Source organism: Lepidochelys kempii, chromosome 1 (assembly GCF_965140265.1).
Source record: "Lepidochelys kempii isolate rLepKem1 chromosome 1, rLepKem1.hap2, whole genome shotgun sequence".
Classification (NCBI taxonomy): domain Eukaryota; kingdom Metazoa; phylum Chordata; order Testudines; family Cheloniidae; genus Lepidochelys; species Lepidochelys kempii.
Window position 1 is genome coordinate 269153265 of NC_133256.1, and position 16953 is coordinate 269170217.

A 16953-nucleotide genomic window follows, 5' to 3' on the forward strand; every position below is an offset into this window, starting at 1 on the left:
AGATGGTTTAAGTTTTATAATTAACTGTCAATCAACATGGGTTTATGGAAAATAGATCCAGACAGACTAAGTTGATAAAATATATCTTAAACAAATTATTTGAGATTACAGGTTTCGTTGATAAAGATAGTTGTGTTGATGTACCATACTTAGACTTCTATAAGACATTTGACTCGGTACTGCATGACATTTAGATTAAATATAAAATTAACATGGCACACAGTAAATGGATTAAAAACTGGCTGATAGGTCTCAAAATGTAAATGGGGAATCATCATTGAACAGGTGAGTTTCTAGAGGAATTCTGCAAGGATCAGTTCTTGGCCCTAGGTGCATTAGCATTTTATTAGTGACCTGCCTGGAAACATAAAAATTTGCAGAAGACACAAAAATTGGGGGAGTGGTAAATAATGAAGACAAGTCACTGATACTAAGTGATCTGAATGCCTGGTAAACTGGGCGCAAGCAAACAATATGCATTTTAATATGTCTAAATGTAAACATATACATCTAGGAACAAAGAATGTAGGTCATGCTTACAGGCTGGGGGACTCTATACTAGAAAGCAGTGACTCAGAAAAAGATTTGGGGATTGTAACGGCTAGCCAGCTGAACAAGAGCTGCCAGTGTAAAATAATGGACTAATGTAATCCTGGGGTGCACAAACAGAGTAATCTTGAGTAGGTATAAGAGAGATTATTTTAACTCTGTATTTGGACTGCTGCTAGAATACTGTGTCCAGTTCTGCTATCCACAATTCAAGGATGTTGATAAATGGGAGGGGATTCAGAGCAGGCCTATAAGAATAATTAAAAGGATTAGGAAACATGCCTGATAGTGATAGACTTAAGGAGCTCAATCTATTTAGTATAACACAGAGAGGGTTAAGGGGTGATTTGGTTAGTACCTAACACAGAAAATAAATATATAATAATGGGCTCTTCAATCTAGCAGAGAAAGGTTTAACACAATCCAATGGCTAGAAGTTGAACAAAGACAAATTCAGTCTGGAAATTATGCATATGTTTTTAACAGTGCAAGTAATTAATAATTGGAACAGTTACCAAGGGTCATGGTGGATTCTCCAGCACTGATAATTTTTAAATCAGGATTGGATGTTTCTCTAAAAGATATGCTCTAGGGAAATTCTATGGTCTGTGTTATACAGGAAGTCAGGCTAGATGATCACAGTGGTCACTTTTGGCCTTAGAATCCATGAATAAAGCTTGAACTGTTCATATAATACCTAAATTTAAAATAATTTCTACAAAATGTAACTCTTGATGAACAGTACTGGAAGGAATTTTTCTTAATTATATTTAATCTGGTATGGATAATCTCTGGCCAAAAAAAGATATTGTGTAGGTCTAAGAGCAGAACAACCTTCAAGTGTGCACATATAGCATATTCCTTACAGGAAGAAATCCCTCGAATGCATGGCAATAAACATTTGCCACAGATATTTGCAAAGTCTGATAGATATTTTCCACCTAAGCAATGTTTAGTTCATTGTTTAAAGTACATACATAATTATTTGTAAATTTCATTTTTTAATGTTCTTTGTGCAGTGAACCTACAAGTTGAATTTGAAAAGTACCTTTATGGATGAAATATTGAAAAATCTCAATGTTTAATGTTTCAGGCTTACAGAAAAAAATTAAAATGAAAAGCAATTATTTTAATAGTGTGTGAATTAAACATATGGAACCACATAAACAAACTAACCCTAAACATCTGACTTTGACCAATAAGGGAAAGAAAATTAAGAGTCAGGTTGAGTTTGAAATACAGTTTCAGCCCTATTTTATTTACAAATTACAACATATCAAACATAAAACTAGTTGCCTGGCATTTTAAATACAGGGAAGATTAGAAACCTGGTTTTATTATTTAAAGGAAGAAATTAAGTACGTTATTTTGGTAAGCTTATATTTTTTATCCCAACTTTGAAATGGCCAAATCAATATATGTTACATTTTTAAAAGGCTAAAACTTTCAGGGTACATTTTAAGAGGACATTCATGACTCATAGAAAGTTTTGCAAAGTAGTGTATTCAGAGACTTGTCATTTTCTACAGGATCCATTTTAAAACAAACCGGGCTCCTCCAATTCTCTACTACTCTATTTATTCCCTGGTTGTAGTGAAACTACTGTTTTCTTTGACATTGCTGTGGATTCATTATGTTGTCAGAGACAATCAGGGAGCAAAGAGAAAGAGCAGATGAAGGTCTTCAAAACACTGATCTTAATGCAAGTAATTTTCTTTACAGATAACGTCCCTCTGAAGTACTTCAACTAATTTTCCTCAGACAGGCATTCTGTTGCTATTGCTTGTGTAATGTAGTCACATATGATGCTTGGTGTCTTATTTTCATCTCTCCCCATCAAAGCATACCCATATAAAGACATTACCACCACTGTAGCTTAAATTCATGGCAGGTATTATTAAAGTATAACTGAGTTAAAACAATTAACAAAAATGTAATAATTAACAATACAAACCTTCACAATCCTTACATATAAGCACACATAGATTGTATCTTATAAAGGCTAAGTCCTGTATAAAACTGCTTTTCATATAAGAAAGTGAAACAACAAGGAATTCCATAAACAAAACAAAAAATAAATCTCAGAAATAATGGTCCATGACTTTTTCCTTACTAAAGATGGTATTTTAATTATGTCCATCTTTGCTGGGGAGGAGAAGGAAAGTTGTCCCATTATATCATTGATTATGGCTACAGTTCCAGAGTTAGAACTGTACATGTGGAACCTCTGTGCTATGTATTATGGGATGAGAAATAAGTAGAGGTTTTGTGGAGATTCAGATATTACGAGGGAAATTTTCAGCAATGAGTACTGCAGGGTAACAGAAAAGCCCACCCTGAACTATGGAACAAATCCAAAGCCCATTAAACTCAATGAAAGACTGACTCCATCTGATTGTAGGACTGGGGCCTGAACATGTATATTTAAATGTGGTTGTATTTGTTAAAACTAAAGTTATCTTACAGTGGTTCTGACAAAGCAATAAATACCATGCAACTGTTTCTCACACAGAGACTATAGAGCCTGATCTAAAGCCTATTGAAGTCAATAGGAATTTTTCTATGGACTTTGGACTGGTCCTATATGAAGCATATTTCAGACATCTATTTTTCTGCAGCAGGCAGAATTTAAGCCTCAATTATGTAATGCTGAAAGCCAATTTGCTCCAAAACAAAATAATCATTTACATAAGCCATGCCAGTGAAAGAAAAATAGAGGCACACATTTAATTTGGTTGTTTTCTTATTTTAACTCTGTGTATCAGAGTCAACACTGAAAACTTCCTGCATAATAGCCATCCCAATCTTTTCTAATAAAATCTCCGCTTGTTGCTCATCCCCAACTACAGAGAGTCCTGTGCTGATAACAAATTTTGTATCTGCAAACATCGTCTGTGGATATAAAGTAGATAGCTACAGATTTGCAGGGCTTTACAAATAAACAGCTTTTGTTCTTGTAGTTTAAATTTTTTTTCTTAATGTTGTTGCCTCAGCATTCAGCTTCTGGAGCATTTTTCAATTTATTCATTCATTCTTGGTTGGTCCCAAGGGTGCATGTTGGAGGGAACGGGGGAGAAGACGACCCTCTCCTTTTTAAATAGGGTTTCTTTTAGGTTTTTGACTGCAATAAAGAGCCACATGGTTTATCACTGAAGTCAGACATTGTAAGTCTGATAGTTTCTTTGTTTCTTATTGCTCTCTAAAGCTCTCCTTGGAAATATGTAGGCTCTATGTAAACTGTCTCTTCTTCAGCATATTAGGTATTTATTGTATTTCTTAATCAATTAAGTCCTTGCCCTCTGGCCCCGCTGAGAACCCAACAGCCACATATTTTTACCATGTGCTTTGTCTTTTAAGTTCAGACTTACAGGCAAAGCCATATATGGATTTCAGTTATTTCTTCTCTTCCCCCACCACCCACACCTCTCCGGGAGATCTTTAAACTCACTCTCCACCTGCACTATTAGTATTATAGTACCTAGGAACCCTAGTCACAGCCCAGGACCCCATTGTGCTAGGTGCTGTACAAACAACGAACAAAACAACAGTCCCTGCTCCAACGACCATACAATATAAGAGACAACAGATGGATACAGACAGATGGGAAACAATCAGACAATATTGGGCAGCATGAAAAGGTGGTTTTCATGACCTTCAGATAAAGATAACAGGTATTCTCACACCCACTTTCTTTGTGTGGACTGGCTAGCTCACTCGTTGAGGTGGTTTCTAATTATACTGCTGGTTTGGAAATTGAAGGAATGTTTTTATGCAATAGAATATATCACAATTTCTACAACGTTGTTCAAGCCATTCTTCTCGCACAAAAAGGTTTCTTAAAACTTATTTGGGTTTCAAATCACAAATATAAATTAGAGAACCCTTTTAAACACTTAATTTATGCATTTTGGCTGCATCAGTATAATGCCTAGAGTTTATTTTATTGATAGAAAGGCAATGATATTTAAAACATGAATAGACTATTCATGAAAGACACCCAATTCTAAATGCTCTCTTCCTATCAAATATTTTGAGGGGAGAAGAAAACAATAAATCCTGCATATACTGAGAAGGCTTCAATAGGAATAATATCAATAGATCCTTTTGTACGTATGCAAAACAAACTTATAAAACTAATTGGGCTGAAACAGGAAGATGCTTCATTTAACTCCACTATTAGGTATAAGCTTCTGTAGTAAAGGAAATTACCTACTGGAAGTTTGTCTGAGCCATGACAGAGGTGGGTAACTAATAGAACATTGCCCATCCTGTTTTATTTAGGAAGGGCAAATTCTTATACTTCCATGCTGTGGGCAAAGTAAGATTGGCTCATTAGAACGGAAGACCACACTATTTTCCCCTCTCAACTCCACACCTTCCACACAGTAATTATAGGAGTGTTTACTCAGAATATTACATAAATTACAATATTAAAGAGGTCAGATTAAAATTTAATGGGATGGATACAACTGCCTGGTTACATTTCCACCCCATCCACCCATTTTGTAGATGAGCCATTTATTCTCCCTGCCTATGGTATAAGCAGCACTGAAACCCTCCATATTGAACAATTAAAGGTGGAGCCTCCAAATTCACACTTCAGTATGGAGTTTTAGTACACTCGGTATTTGTATTGCCAACTTGTAATTTTCATCATGAGTCTTTCAATACTTGGAGGGGTTTTTTCCTTAAAGTTCCACCCTCCTGCAATTGAGAGAATCTCAGATTTCAATTAATTAAAAATAATAAGTTTCTAGCCCTTACCGTTGCAGGGAAGAACTGGAAAATATGGAACTTCAATGCTCAAAAAAGCAAACAAGACCCAGCACTTTTTTTTTTTTTTAAGTCTCCTGATTTAATGCAATCTCATGATTTGTGTTCTGATTCTCATTTTTTGAGCATTTAGGATTAGCAATGCTGATTCAGTCTGTTTGAGCCTACTACAGATTCAAGGCAACATTACAGCAGTTAGAGTCAGATTTGGAATTGAGAGAGCTATGAGTTTAAAGATTAACATTCTAAGCATTGCAGCAAAATCCACAAAGCCACCCTACTCCCACTGCTTTTTAAGAAGTTTGCCTCATGACTGTGCCCTAGAATCGAAGAACATCTCTACATGAGGGATTTTTACATCAATGTAATTTACCACAGCCTGCTGTACTGTATGAGTATGAAGTGGGGCTTGCACTGGTGCAATTAACCCTGGTTTCAAGTTGTGGTAAGTCACACCAGTGTACTGTGTCTACACCAGGGGCTTGCACCAGCCTAGCTGAACCAGTGTTAAGGTCCGTAATGTAGACAAGATCTAGGCCAGGGGTTCTCAAACTGGGAGTTGGGATTCCTAAGGGGGTTGCAAAATTCTTACATGGGGGGGGTCTTGAGCTGTCAGCCTCCACCCCAAACCCCGCTTTGCTTCCAGCATATATAATGGTGTTAAATATATATTTAAAAAGTGTTTTTAATTTATAAGGGGGTGGAGGGTGTCAAACTCAGAGGCTTGCTATGTGAAAGGGGTCACCAGTACAAAAGTTTGAGAACCACTGACCTAGGCTTTCATAGGGAGGATGTTTGCCCTCAAATCTATTCAAAATGCTGTTTCTTCAAAGCATATCACATCCACCACCACTACGTCCCTCCAGTACATTAAGCACAAGCTGCTTGTCTTTACCAAGAAGCAGTTCCGGATTTCAATAGCGCCAGTGGCTCCACGGAGCCGGGCCCATGCTCAGAAGGGGCCCTGGCCTGCTCCACTTGCACTGCGCCCCGAGACCCCGCTAGCTACCCCGCCCACCACTTGCTCCTCTTGGCCTGCCCGCCAGGTGGCAAAGGGTTCCTCTCCGCTCCCTGGCCCCACCCCCTGCCCCTCTCAGGCCCCTGCCCGGACCCCAGTGCACCTCCGCCTCTCTGCTTCCTACCACCTGTGGGGCCCTTCCCGTCTCCCCAGAGCTGAGCTGGTGCAGAAGTCTGGCCAGTCTCAGACGAGGAGGGGAGGAGGGAGAGGGCGCAGCAGGAGGACAATGTGGGGGGGGCTTGGCTAGGCCCCTCTAGGCAAGTGCATCTTGAGAGAGCCTAGCCAGGGCAGGCCTGGCCTGGCTGACTGCACCTCTCCTGAAGGGACAGAGCAATTCCTGGCCCTGGGACCAGCCTTGGCTGCGCTGCCAGCTCAGCCTGGCAGACACAGTTGCCTCCCAGCAGGCCAGTGAGTGTGGCCAGGAAGCAGGGTGTGGGGGAGTGGGTCTCTTGGGGGCTGTGGGTGGGGCTGGGCTGTGAGGGGGTGGGGAAGGTGTGTGTGTTAGGGCACTAGGGAGAGTGCTGGGCAGTTGTAGTGGGGCTGTGGGCAGGGGCAGTGTTGTGCAGGGTGCTATGCATTTGTGGGTGGGTCTGGCCATAGGGAGTTGCGGGGCTGTTGGGCAGGGGGACTGTGTGGTGTGGCATGGGCCTGCCCCCAAGGGGAAGGGGCATGCTGGCAGCATAGGGCTAGGCAGGCCACTGTGCATCTGGCAACTGCCAGTTTGTAAACAGTGCCCTCGCTTTGGGCAGAGCAGGGCCACCCCTGCCATGGCATGCCCCATTGCCTCTGGCTGGCCCCTCGCTCTGGGGACTGACCTCCCCGCGCCATGCTCCATTACCTCCATGGGGGCCCACAAATATGTTTGGCACTGGGCCCACAAAAGGTTAATCCAGCCCTGCCAAGGAGCACTTCTAATCCCACCCTACCTAGCTGATTGATAGGATAATAAGGTACTGTCTCCTTCACTTGGCTGACATTCCCAGTCTTCACCTTCTCTTTTGCTGACCCATATATATTGAAAAGCCTCCAACAAAAACCCATCTAACTATGCTGCGAGACCTACAAGACACCTGCTGGCCCATTGTCACTGGCAAGCCATGACTCACATTCATTGTACTAAGTCAGTAACTTACTGTTGCCTCCTAACAACCCTACTCCCCAAAACAACTCTAATTTTTTGATCCACTTTTCTAACACATGGTCCATTCTTTGTGGGGGTAAGGACTATCTTTAGGAGTGTGTAGTCTTTCCTTCCCCTCCCCCCACAACTTAGTACAATACCTCCCCTCCACCCTGTGGCATCCCTGAAGCCAAATGACCATTAAATATCACATTTGCCAAAAGCAAAAAAAACAATAACAAACCACACCACCAGCAGTTAGTTATCAGCAAGCATAAGATCTTGCTTTTGGCAGTAGTAGCATCTCTCAATGGATCGCGCGGGGGTGAAGAAGAAGAGAAGGGAGGAGACAGAAAGCACTAAATGCCACTGGGGCTAAAACTATCCCCCACCCAACTCAAATTTCCAGCCAACAACGGTAGTGCAGTCATGGGTTTTCAATACAAGTGAATCTGCAAATACTGAAAATATACATGAAACAAGTAAATAGCAGAATAGAGGGAGACTGTGCTTTGGTAGCTGCTGCCAAATGTTCTGGTTTGCTACTGGGAGACAGAGCCTTGCAGCAATCTCCAGGTCCAGCATGCCATACATGAGGCCTTGGTCCCAAGGTACTCCAGAATTAGGGTTCCCCAAAAAACAGACCAGTGGTTAGATCAAGAAGGCATGATGGGATCAGAGAGCTCTACTCTTGCGCACTTCTAGGAAATCAAATACAGAAAGGAAAAAAAAAAAAAACCCAACGAAAAAGAAAAACTGCTACTCTAAAAATGCTTCAAGTGGGCCTTGGAGCATGAGTTGGGGGATTCTTGTCATATAGACTGAAGTCTCTTTAGATTAGTGGATATTGGGTCTGGACAGTAGCATAAAGGAGTTTTGCTCAAAAACAAGAACCCCAGTTTATTTTGCAGCATTTCAAACTGGGCAGGTTTAGCTTATAGTGAGTCTTGGCAGTCCTTGTTCAAACTCTGTTCTATTTGAAAAAGCAGACATTAAGATAATCTTAATCCTTTGCCTGTTTATAAAAGTGATGACTGAGCAACAAACTGTGGACCAGTTCCCCTATGTAAACACATATTTCTATTACCCTACTGTTACACACACACACACACGTGTGCGCAAATGCATCTGTGCCTCAGTCTAAATTACATATGTGTGTGTACACACACACACACTTATGAGAGTAGGGTCTTCATCCCATTTACAGCTTCTGGGAGCTACTGCAATACAAGTATCATCTTTGCTATTTTATGTACCAATGGTGGCCATTAGTGTGCTCTACACCATTTTCTTCAAACATAACACTATATTTTGGACAGGATCCCAAGTCCTCACAAGTTAATATGATGCCAACATACCTTGTTAAAGAGACTGCAGCCTCACCCCCTCTACTCCCATCAAAAATATGATTTGGGAAGGCTCTGTGCAGAACCTTATTTGGAGGCATTTTAAAATCCAAACCTTCCCTTTTCACCCCCCCCCCCCCCCCGACTGACCCTATTTTAATAATAAATTCCATGCTGAATTGTACAGCTGGATACTCAGTTCTTTGGCTGATCTTAATAGTTGCATTCAAAGTTACTCTATGTGAGACATATTTAGAAAAGATATTTATACCTGGTATTGATACTCTTTCAAGTACTCTTTTAATCTTGTTGGTAAAGGCAGTTCCAAGATCTTATTTGTACATTTGTTTATAGTTATTCTACAGCGATGTTGCAAAGATGGAGTTGAAGTATATAGAGGTTTGTTCAAATAAAGATGCACTGTTCCATTTGATGGAGTTTCAGGCCCAGTTTTTCTATCCTTGCATGTAAGAACGTAGTATTCAATCAAATGGACCACACTATCAAATTGTTTAAGCCGAGATCTGACACACACAATGGAGTCCAGTCTGAATTTGCCGTCTTGATACTCGATACGCAGATTGGTTGGTCCAGCTGATGTTTTTACTGAGATAGTCAGTAGGTACTCCGAATGGGAGCTGTCTCTAACCAAGAAAGTACCTTCAGGAGTATCCTGTAATCTCTCTTTGGCTTCAGCAACATTCATACTGCCCCAGTACCACCCTGTTAGAAGAGGGAGAAGGTTGGTTGTTGTTTTTTCTCCACACAAAAATTGCAAAAAGTTTTTATAGTATCTTATTTCCTTTATCACTAGAAAAAGTACTATAACTTGCCAAGAAGCAAGCATCGTAGAATGTCTATTAAATATTTAATTTAGTTTATTGTACAATGTGTCATCCTGACCCTGTCAGGTCACTATTTCCATGTGTATTCCTGTGTGAATAAGTATTAGATTTCAAAATTTGCTGACAACTATGGGGGAAACCATCATATACCATCCTGTGTACAACATCCCAAATAAGTTCATATCAAACTACATAAATGCTTGAAGTCAAGAATGATCCTACTTTTAATAATTCTGGTTAGCTTATTAGTCAAATGATATCTGTATTAATTAGAAATAAGACAGTACAAGTAAGAGGAAATCCATGTTGAGAAACAAGGCTTCCATTCTGGCAGTCTAATGAAGATAAAAATCTTGCATTTTGTAATGCCTTTGATTGTCCTGTGACCTACAAGTATCCTTCACTTTAAAAAACAATAATTTCTACAGCTGTATGATGAGCTATTTTTCCTTTTCCACATTTGAGTGATATAAATATAACTGAAGAGGTTTTTAAAAAAAGTGCATGGGAATTTCAGAGGGCTAAGCTAAACTCTTCTGGACTTTGGGAAATTCAAGTTTGATACTATTTTTAACCATTTATTTTTCCCTGGACAGTAATTCTGAATTCCATCTGGGATAACAATGCAATTTAAGTGTTTCATGATTTTATTAAGGCTTAATTTTTATATATAAAGTGAAGCGATCTTTAACAAAAAAGATGGTTGTCACAGAGAATTTGTAAGAGTAGTTTTTCCACCAGATACCATCTTTCCAAAACAGGCAACTTGAAGTTAGAGGATTTTTTAAAAAAAGTTTTCTATTTATTTTTAAAATAGAAACCCAGTAATCTACAATTGGATTAGTTTCCTCCCCCGTTCATTGCTGCGTACAGAACTGAGGTTTTGTCTCTTCCTTCTCCTCTACCTAAAGACAGAGAGATAAAAAACAAAGCCCCCGCCCCGAGCTGGTTTCTAAGAAGCAGTCACCGCAGCAAAACAAAACAAAAAAATTTTTACGAGCAGTTAAAAGCGACGTGGTTCCAGGGCGCGCAGCGCTGGGTGACCCAATGGCGAGCGGATCAGCACGAAATTGCTACAAATCGCTAGTCCGCCCGCAGCCCGAGGGAAGGGAGCCTGGGCAAGGCGACTCCTCGCGAGTCTCCCGCGCCCCGCCATCTGGCGCAGAGGCTGATCGGGCCGGGGCTAGCCGGAGGAAGCGGCATCTCTGCCCGCGGAGTCGGAGGGGAGGGCAGCGAAGCCAGCCCCCGCCAAGATGGGGATGTGACCCAGCCTTTGGGCTAGTAGGCAGCTTATCTGCCACTGAGGGAGATACAGGACGCTCCCACCGGCCGGCCGCCTGCCCAGACTCCCGGGGAAGCAAGCCCGGCTCTGCAAGGGGCAGCGATAGGTTGAGGCACCTCCACGCCGCGGCTACCTCCGCCTCCCCAGGCGGCAGACAAGTGCCCCGGGGCCAAGCCCTGCGGTCGCCCGGCTCAGCCGCGATGCATGTGCCCGGCCGATTCCCCGGGAAAAGCGCTTGTCCCCCCCGCCTCGCTCGCTCGCTCACCTGCCCGCCTCAGCTCCTCCATGGCCGCGGCCAGGCGCTCCGCCGCCGCCCTCTCGGTCACCTCAGCCCCGGGACCCCGCCACTCGGCCCCGGCCCGCTCCGCACCATCCGAGGACTCGGAAGAGCGCAGAGTCATTTGCGGGGAGGCAGAAGTCACCCGCCGGTGACAGCCCGGGAAGACTCCGCTCCAGCCCCGCGGCGCCCGGCTCTCAGCACCGCTCGGACATGCCCCTTGCCCGGGGCGCCCGGCCGCGCTCGCCCGCCGCAGCCTGCAAGCGGAGAGGAGAGCGAGATTTACCGCCGAGCCCCAGCCCGCGCTTCCCCGCGCCCGCTTCCCGAGTGCCGGAGCGACCTCGGCCCGCGCCCAGCAGGGGAAGGAGCCGCCCGCAGGCAAACGGGGCAGCCCCCCACTCGGCGCGGAGACTCACCTCCCGCCGGGCGGCGGACCTGGCTAGGAGCCCCGGGGGCGCAGCTCGAGCCGAGGGGCCGAGTCCGCAGCGCGGGGAAGGAGCGGAGGGGCCGCCTCGCTCCAGCCAGGGCGCCGCCGCCGTTGCTGCTGTCGAGGAACACGCGGCCCCGCCAACAAAACCGCCTGGCGCGGCCGGAGCCGGGCGGCCGCAGAGGAAGGCGTCCGGGGAACCGAGCCCGGCTCTTACCTTCGCCTCACCAGCGTCCCTGGGTCAGTAGCCGGGCGGGGGGACTTGGAGACAAGCAGCCAGGTGGGGGCCGCCAGGCGGGCTCGGGGGGGGGGGGGGGGGCAAGCAGGTTACTCTTATCCTCTGGGCTGTTACTGCGCAGAGCAGGCGGCGCCCCGCCGGGCAGGGCCCCCAGGGCGAACCGCGCGCGCGGAAGCGGGAGGCGGACGGGGAGCCCCTCTCTGCCGCGCCGCACCGCGCAGGCCTCTGCGAAGGGGAGCTGGCTCGTGCCGCCCCCGGGCAGCGCGGGGCCGCGTGCACGTATTCAGCCCAGGGCGCCCCCCGCCTCCCCGCGCTGGTGACTGCACAGGCTGCTTTCCAGGAACTTTCCAGGAACCGCATCATGTGACAGCGCCAGCTCTGGCGCCTCCGCGCTGAAGGGGAGTCGGGCCGGAGCTGCCGCCGCTGCCGCCGCCGCCGCTGCCAGGCGTGGAGCAGCCCCAGCAGCCGCCCCTCCCACCCCGCAGGGCCGGGAGGGGACACACCCGGCTGGGGTACGACGCGGACCCTTCTGGCCCGTGCTAGGGGCCGGGGCCGGCCTCCCAAGGCTAGTGAATCCTCCCTACCCCGGCGCATCGCTGCTCTGCGGAGCCCCGTCCTCGGGCCCACGCGGTCGGGGGCGCGGCCGGAGGTCGAGGAGGATAGGCTGGGGTCGGCGGGCGAGGCAGCGCGTCAGGCGGCTGCTGTGATCGCCGTGTGGCTGGCGGACGCAGCCCAGGGCCAGGTGCCGCTGTAGGGTCGAGCCGCCCTCCCACGCCGTCTGCCCCAGCGTCGCATGGCCGGCTGCAGCCCACACATACTAGCTATTCCCTCTGTCCCTGGGCTGATTGACCCAGGAAACCCTCTTCTCCGCCCGGCGCAGTCCTTGCTTTTCGGGATACAAAACAGGGTCCCTCCTCAAGAGCCGGGTGGCGCTTCTGGAGAGACTCCCGCAGCAAGCGGGTCGCCCTCACCTGTGGGGAACCTCGCCCTGCCTGCACGCCTCAGGAGTTGGGCGTCCCAGCCTCTCTGTACGCTTGATGTTGCTTCTTTTTCCCAGGGAAAGTCGGGACTCGGGAGCTGTAGCGGCACCTGAGCCTTCCTTGCGCAGTAATAAAAGTGCTCCGGCGTTTCCTTTGGGGAAATCAGTCTCAGGCCCATGAGGTGCTTAAAGGGGCACTGCCAAGAGTTACAGAGTAGCAGCGTGTTAGTCTGTATCTGCAAAAAGAAAAGGAGTACTTGTGGCATCTTAGAGACTAGCAAATTTATTTGAGCATCAGAGATAGCCACGTGGGGCAGGCCCGTCTCCCCTGGGACCTGGAAGCTGGCACTGGTGTCTGTGATGCTCAAATAAATTTGTTAGTCCCTAAGGTGCCACAAGTACTCCTTTTCTTTTTGCCAAGAGTTAGCAACTCTTTATACAGATGTTTTTATAGTTGAAACTCCTGCCCCCACACATCCAGACACTAAAATATCTCATTATTACAACCATCTACTAGGCTGTTATTCCATTTTTATATAATCTGTAAACTGCTTTTGGTGGGGCTCACAAAAATGGTGCATTGTAGTCCTTCCCCTGGCTTTGCATTAGCTCCTAAGTAACCAACACCCTTCAGCATTGCTCAGGGCTGTTGATGTTTTGGTAGGAGGCTTGTAAGGATTAGATTTTTGCCTGGAAATGTTGATAAATGTGGATTTCTCTGGACAGACACCTGTGAAAAATATTTCCGTTGATAATAACTGAAATTTACAGATAGGCAAAGTAAGAAAAATGCTGCTTGATAACTTTTTATAGTTTGATTTAAGGGTATTTAGTTTGTATATTTTGATGTGAGTTGACAGCTAGTGTTTTAACAGTTATAACTTTATGTCTCAACATCTACTGTCATTGAATAATTATTATTGAACCCCCCTATTGTCTGATCCACCATAATTTCTGACTGCTCTGAACATTTAAAATTGATAAAAATAGAAAAATTATGCTTAAAAATAAAAATTATCTGTCAAAATTATAAAATAAATATTGATTTCTGCCAACCCTGTTTATTATTTAAAAGCAAACAAAATAATAACCATATTAATATCAGCTCTGTTCAAAACAGGAAAATGTTACCAATTGCCCAAGAGAAGAGGGCAAAATTGGGATGGAAAATTGTTTTTAGGTATCATGAGATAAAGGATTAGAAAGATTTTTTTAAAAAATCCTAGAGACTCCATTAAAAGACTTAGTTGTGTCTTTTAAAAAAACTCAAAATCTGTGGCACAGGGAAAGATGCAAACGTGTATAACATTGCTCGGTTTTGTGGCATAGCAAGCAAAAGGGTGAGGTCTAGTGATAAGGTAATGTGAACTTTACTATTAATATGACTTCTGAATAAAAGAATGTAGGTAGAATATGCATATGGATTCACTATCAATACAGAGAGAAAGCTCTGGGAGTGTCAAATGTCTTTTGAGTTCTTTTGGGGTAACTCCTGAAACAATTACTTTAACATCTGAAAGGGGGGACTGTTTCAAACAGCTGTGTGGAGGATGTGGACAAGTGGAGAGAAAGATCTGAGTTAGTTTTGTTTAGTTTGCTAGTTGCCAAAGAGAATTGTTAATATTTAGCTGGCCACTCATACAATTCATGAGGCTCCTTTGAAAAAATCTACTTTGCAAAGTGACACTGTAAATATGGCATTATGGGCTTCCATGTTCATAAAGTTTCAGTGATTCCAGATCACATTTGTTTAGTTTGAACAAAAAGATGGTTTTAATTACTGCTAGCATCTCAAATTCAAGATGGGAGTTCAAAATCAAGCAGGCTTCTTTCTGACTCATGCATCGTCACCAGTGATACAAAGTAATAAAGATTTTGAAAACCGTATTCTGCTCCTATTTTCATCTATGCAATTTCAAATGTTTTCAAATTCACTCTCTGTTACTCCTGTAGAGCCCATTTGTTTCCAGCTGCACATATGTGAAGGGGATCAGAATATGTCCATATAGTTCGGAACTTAGTTAACAATTCTGATGTTGATGATGTGAGCACTTGAATAGGATTTAGCTCACTCTTTCAGAACTGTGCTGCTTCTGCATTGTTAACAGGAGTTTTAAAAAAAGTAGTGCAAATGTATTTTTGTTGCTAAAATAATTGTGTCTCTGAAAATATGCTGGGAGCGGATCTGTTGCTCAGGAAAATGCTATTTTAATATGGTAGCTTTTCAGATGAGGACCACATTTTCAAGCCACTCTGATTCATGCTGGAAAACTTTGTAATGTATCCTACCTAGAGAAAAAGCTGCCCTTATTACAGATTTTCTGTACATACCTTCTCTTGTTTTGTTAGTGGCATTTGTATGTAAATTGTATTTTAAGATTTCCTTTGCTCTTGCTATTTATTTCTCATTTGAAGTCCTAATCCGCTGTTTGTAAAATCACAACTGGCTGCTGTAAAAATGATTGTGATATCACAAGAAGGAAATTATGACTTCAGATGGAGAATAAACCACAAGGACAAAGAAAATTTTAACAAGTAAATAACTTATTTTCATTCAAATATCACTATAAAAAGGCTAGAACAAAAATTAAATATAAAGTGTATCAGCAGGATCTCTTATCACACTTTTGTGCCTCATTATTGTAGTTCAGTACATATTTAAGTTTATAGACTGTTTTGAGATCCCCATAACTACCTGTAGGCTTGACAGGATGAGTTAACAGTTCTCTGTTCCTACCTATAATCTGTTAGTCTGTTTTCCTTTTTGCTTGTATGAGTCTTTCAAAATGAGTAGGGGAGAGAAAACTTTTTTTTTAAATGTAGGAAAATACAATTCATTTAAATTAGCTGTGGGATTTGGGGGCATGTGCAGTATGTTAAACTATACAGTATATACATTAAACTTCTTTTCTATAAATTGTCTAGATTGCAAGCTGATGGTGCCCCTTTATCTTCTTTGACACTGCTATTTTAGGTGCATACATGGTCTGTCCTGTCCTACACAACAAAATTATAGAGATTAGAGGAAAAGGAAAATTGGAGAGAGGGGAGAAAAGAAACAGTAGTAAACGCAATTCTTAAAGTTTAGCATGGAGTAGTGCAGACTGGAAAAAGGATTTTAAAATCACTCCCTGACTATGGTTCCTCTGGTCAAAGAGTCACAGATGTGAAGGGAAAAAGAGTTAATTTGTTACAAAACAGGGTGTTTAAAGTGATCATCTCAACTTAAACCAAAAAGTGTATTCTTCTGTCTCTGTGCTTTATGGGAACAATTCTAGGGGAAGTGTCACATACATGTACAGCTGAAACTTTCAGTTCTTTGAGTGTGTTGACTAGTTAATATTCTGAAGCAGTTCTGAGTATTCAAGACAGGTTAAGTCAGTTTTTAGGGCCAATTCATCCAATGAAAGATTAAAAGCATGAATTTCAGAAGTCTCTTGGGAACCTTTTCCAGACACTTTCTACAATGCAAAAATCTTGTTTAATCCAGTGCACTCTCCAATAGTTGAACTGATTAACATAGTTTTTGTACTACTGAGAATACTTATATTTTCAAAGTGCTATTGAAAATCAGGAACAGAATACACTGGCATTTCAGACATGCTTTCAGTGATGTGCTCACAAAGAGGAGAGGTGAGAGACTGGAGGATTTATTTGTGTATTTTCTCATTTAAGCAAAATTCTTTTTTTCATAATCAAGGAGGGAGGCAATAGCTTTTGGCAAAAACATGAAGTGTCTTTGATGGAAATGTTTTTATTTTGTTCTTGAAAATTATGCTGAATTTATGGGCAGGTTAGCACAGTGTTTTATTTGTGTAATGGAATGAATGGAGGAGAGAGGCCTTCGCTCAGATTATTGGCCAGGTTAGGGTTGCTTTGTGCTGCTAAATAGATGTAAAGCAGGTTTATCCAGCTAACAAGGAGAATATATGGACAGTGTAACTGAGCCTTTCCTAATTCTTTCCATCCCTGCCCCTCAAAGTCCCAGTGCAGGATACATAACTAGAACATCCTTGCACTCTGACAACCCCCAATTACTGGAATAGCTCCGTGGCCAGGGAATATATTTCTTAAAGAGTTCAGTATTGTTTCCCAAGCA

The 16953-nt window shown here is 43.4% G+C and overlaps 1 protein-coding gene across 3 annotated transcripts; it reads right to left on the reverse strand.

Moving 5' to 3' along the window:
- Window positions 1-7349: 7349 nt before the first annotated feature.
- Window positions 7350-12547, reverse strand: SOCS2 (suppressor of cytokine signaling 2). Of its 3 annotated transcripts, none has more exons than XM_073327551.1 (3): window positions 12460-12547; window positions 11199-11467; window positions 7350-9529 (listed from the first exon to the last, which is right to left on the reverse strand). In XM_073327551.1, the coding sequence occupies exons 2-3, from the start codon at window positions 11332-11334 to the stop codon at window positions 9072-9074; spliced, it is 594 nt and encodes a 197-aa protein (XP_073183652.1). In that variant the 5' UTR covers window positions 11335-11467; window positions 12460-12547; the 3' UTR covers window positions 7350-9071. The 3 variants fall into 3 exon arrangements, with proteins under 3 accessions (XP_073183652.1, XP_073183651.1, XP_073183650.1); XM_073327550.1 differs by lacking the exon at window positions 12460-12547 and adding an exon at window positions 11855-12305; XM_073327549.1 differs by lacking the exon at window positions 12460-12547 and adding an exon at window positions 11627-12305.
- Window positions 12548-16953: the final 4406 nt, after the last annotated feature.

Coding starts and splice junctions, on each gene's coding strand:
- SOCS2 (XM_073327551.1), bottom strand. CDS start 11,334: ATGACTCTGCGCTCTTCCGAGTCCTCGGATGGTGCGGAGCGGGCCGGG. Junction 9,530..11,198: donor GGAGGAGCTGAGGCGGGCAG/GTGAGCGAGCGA, acceptor CTCTTCTAACAG/GGTGGTACTGGGGCAGTATG.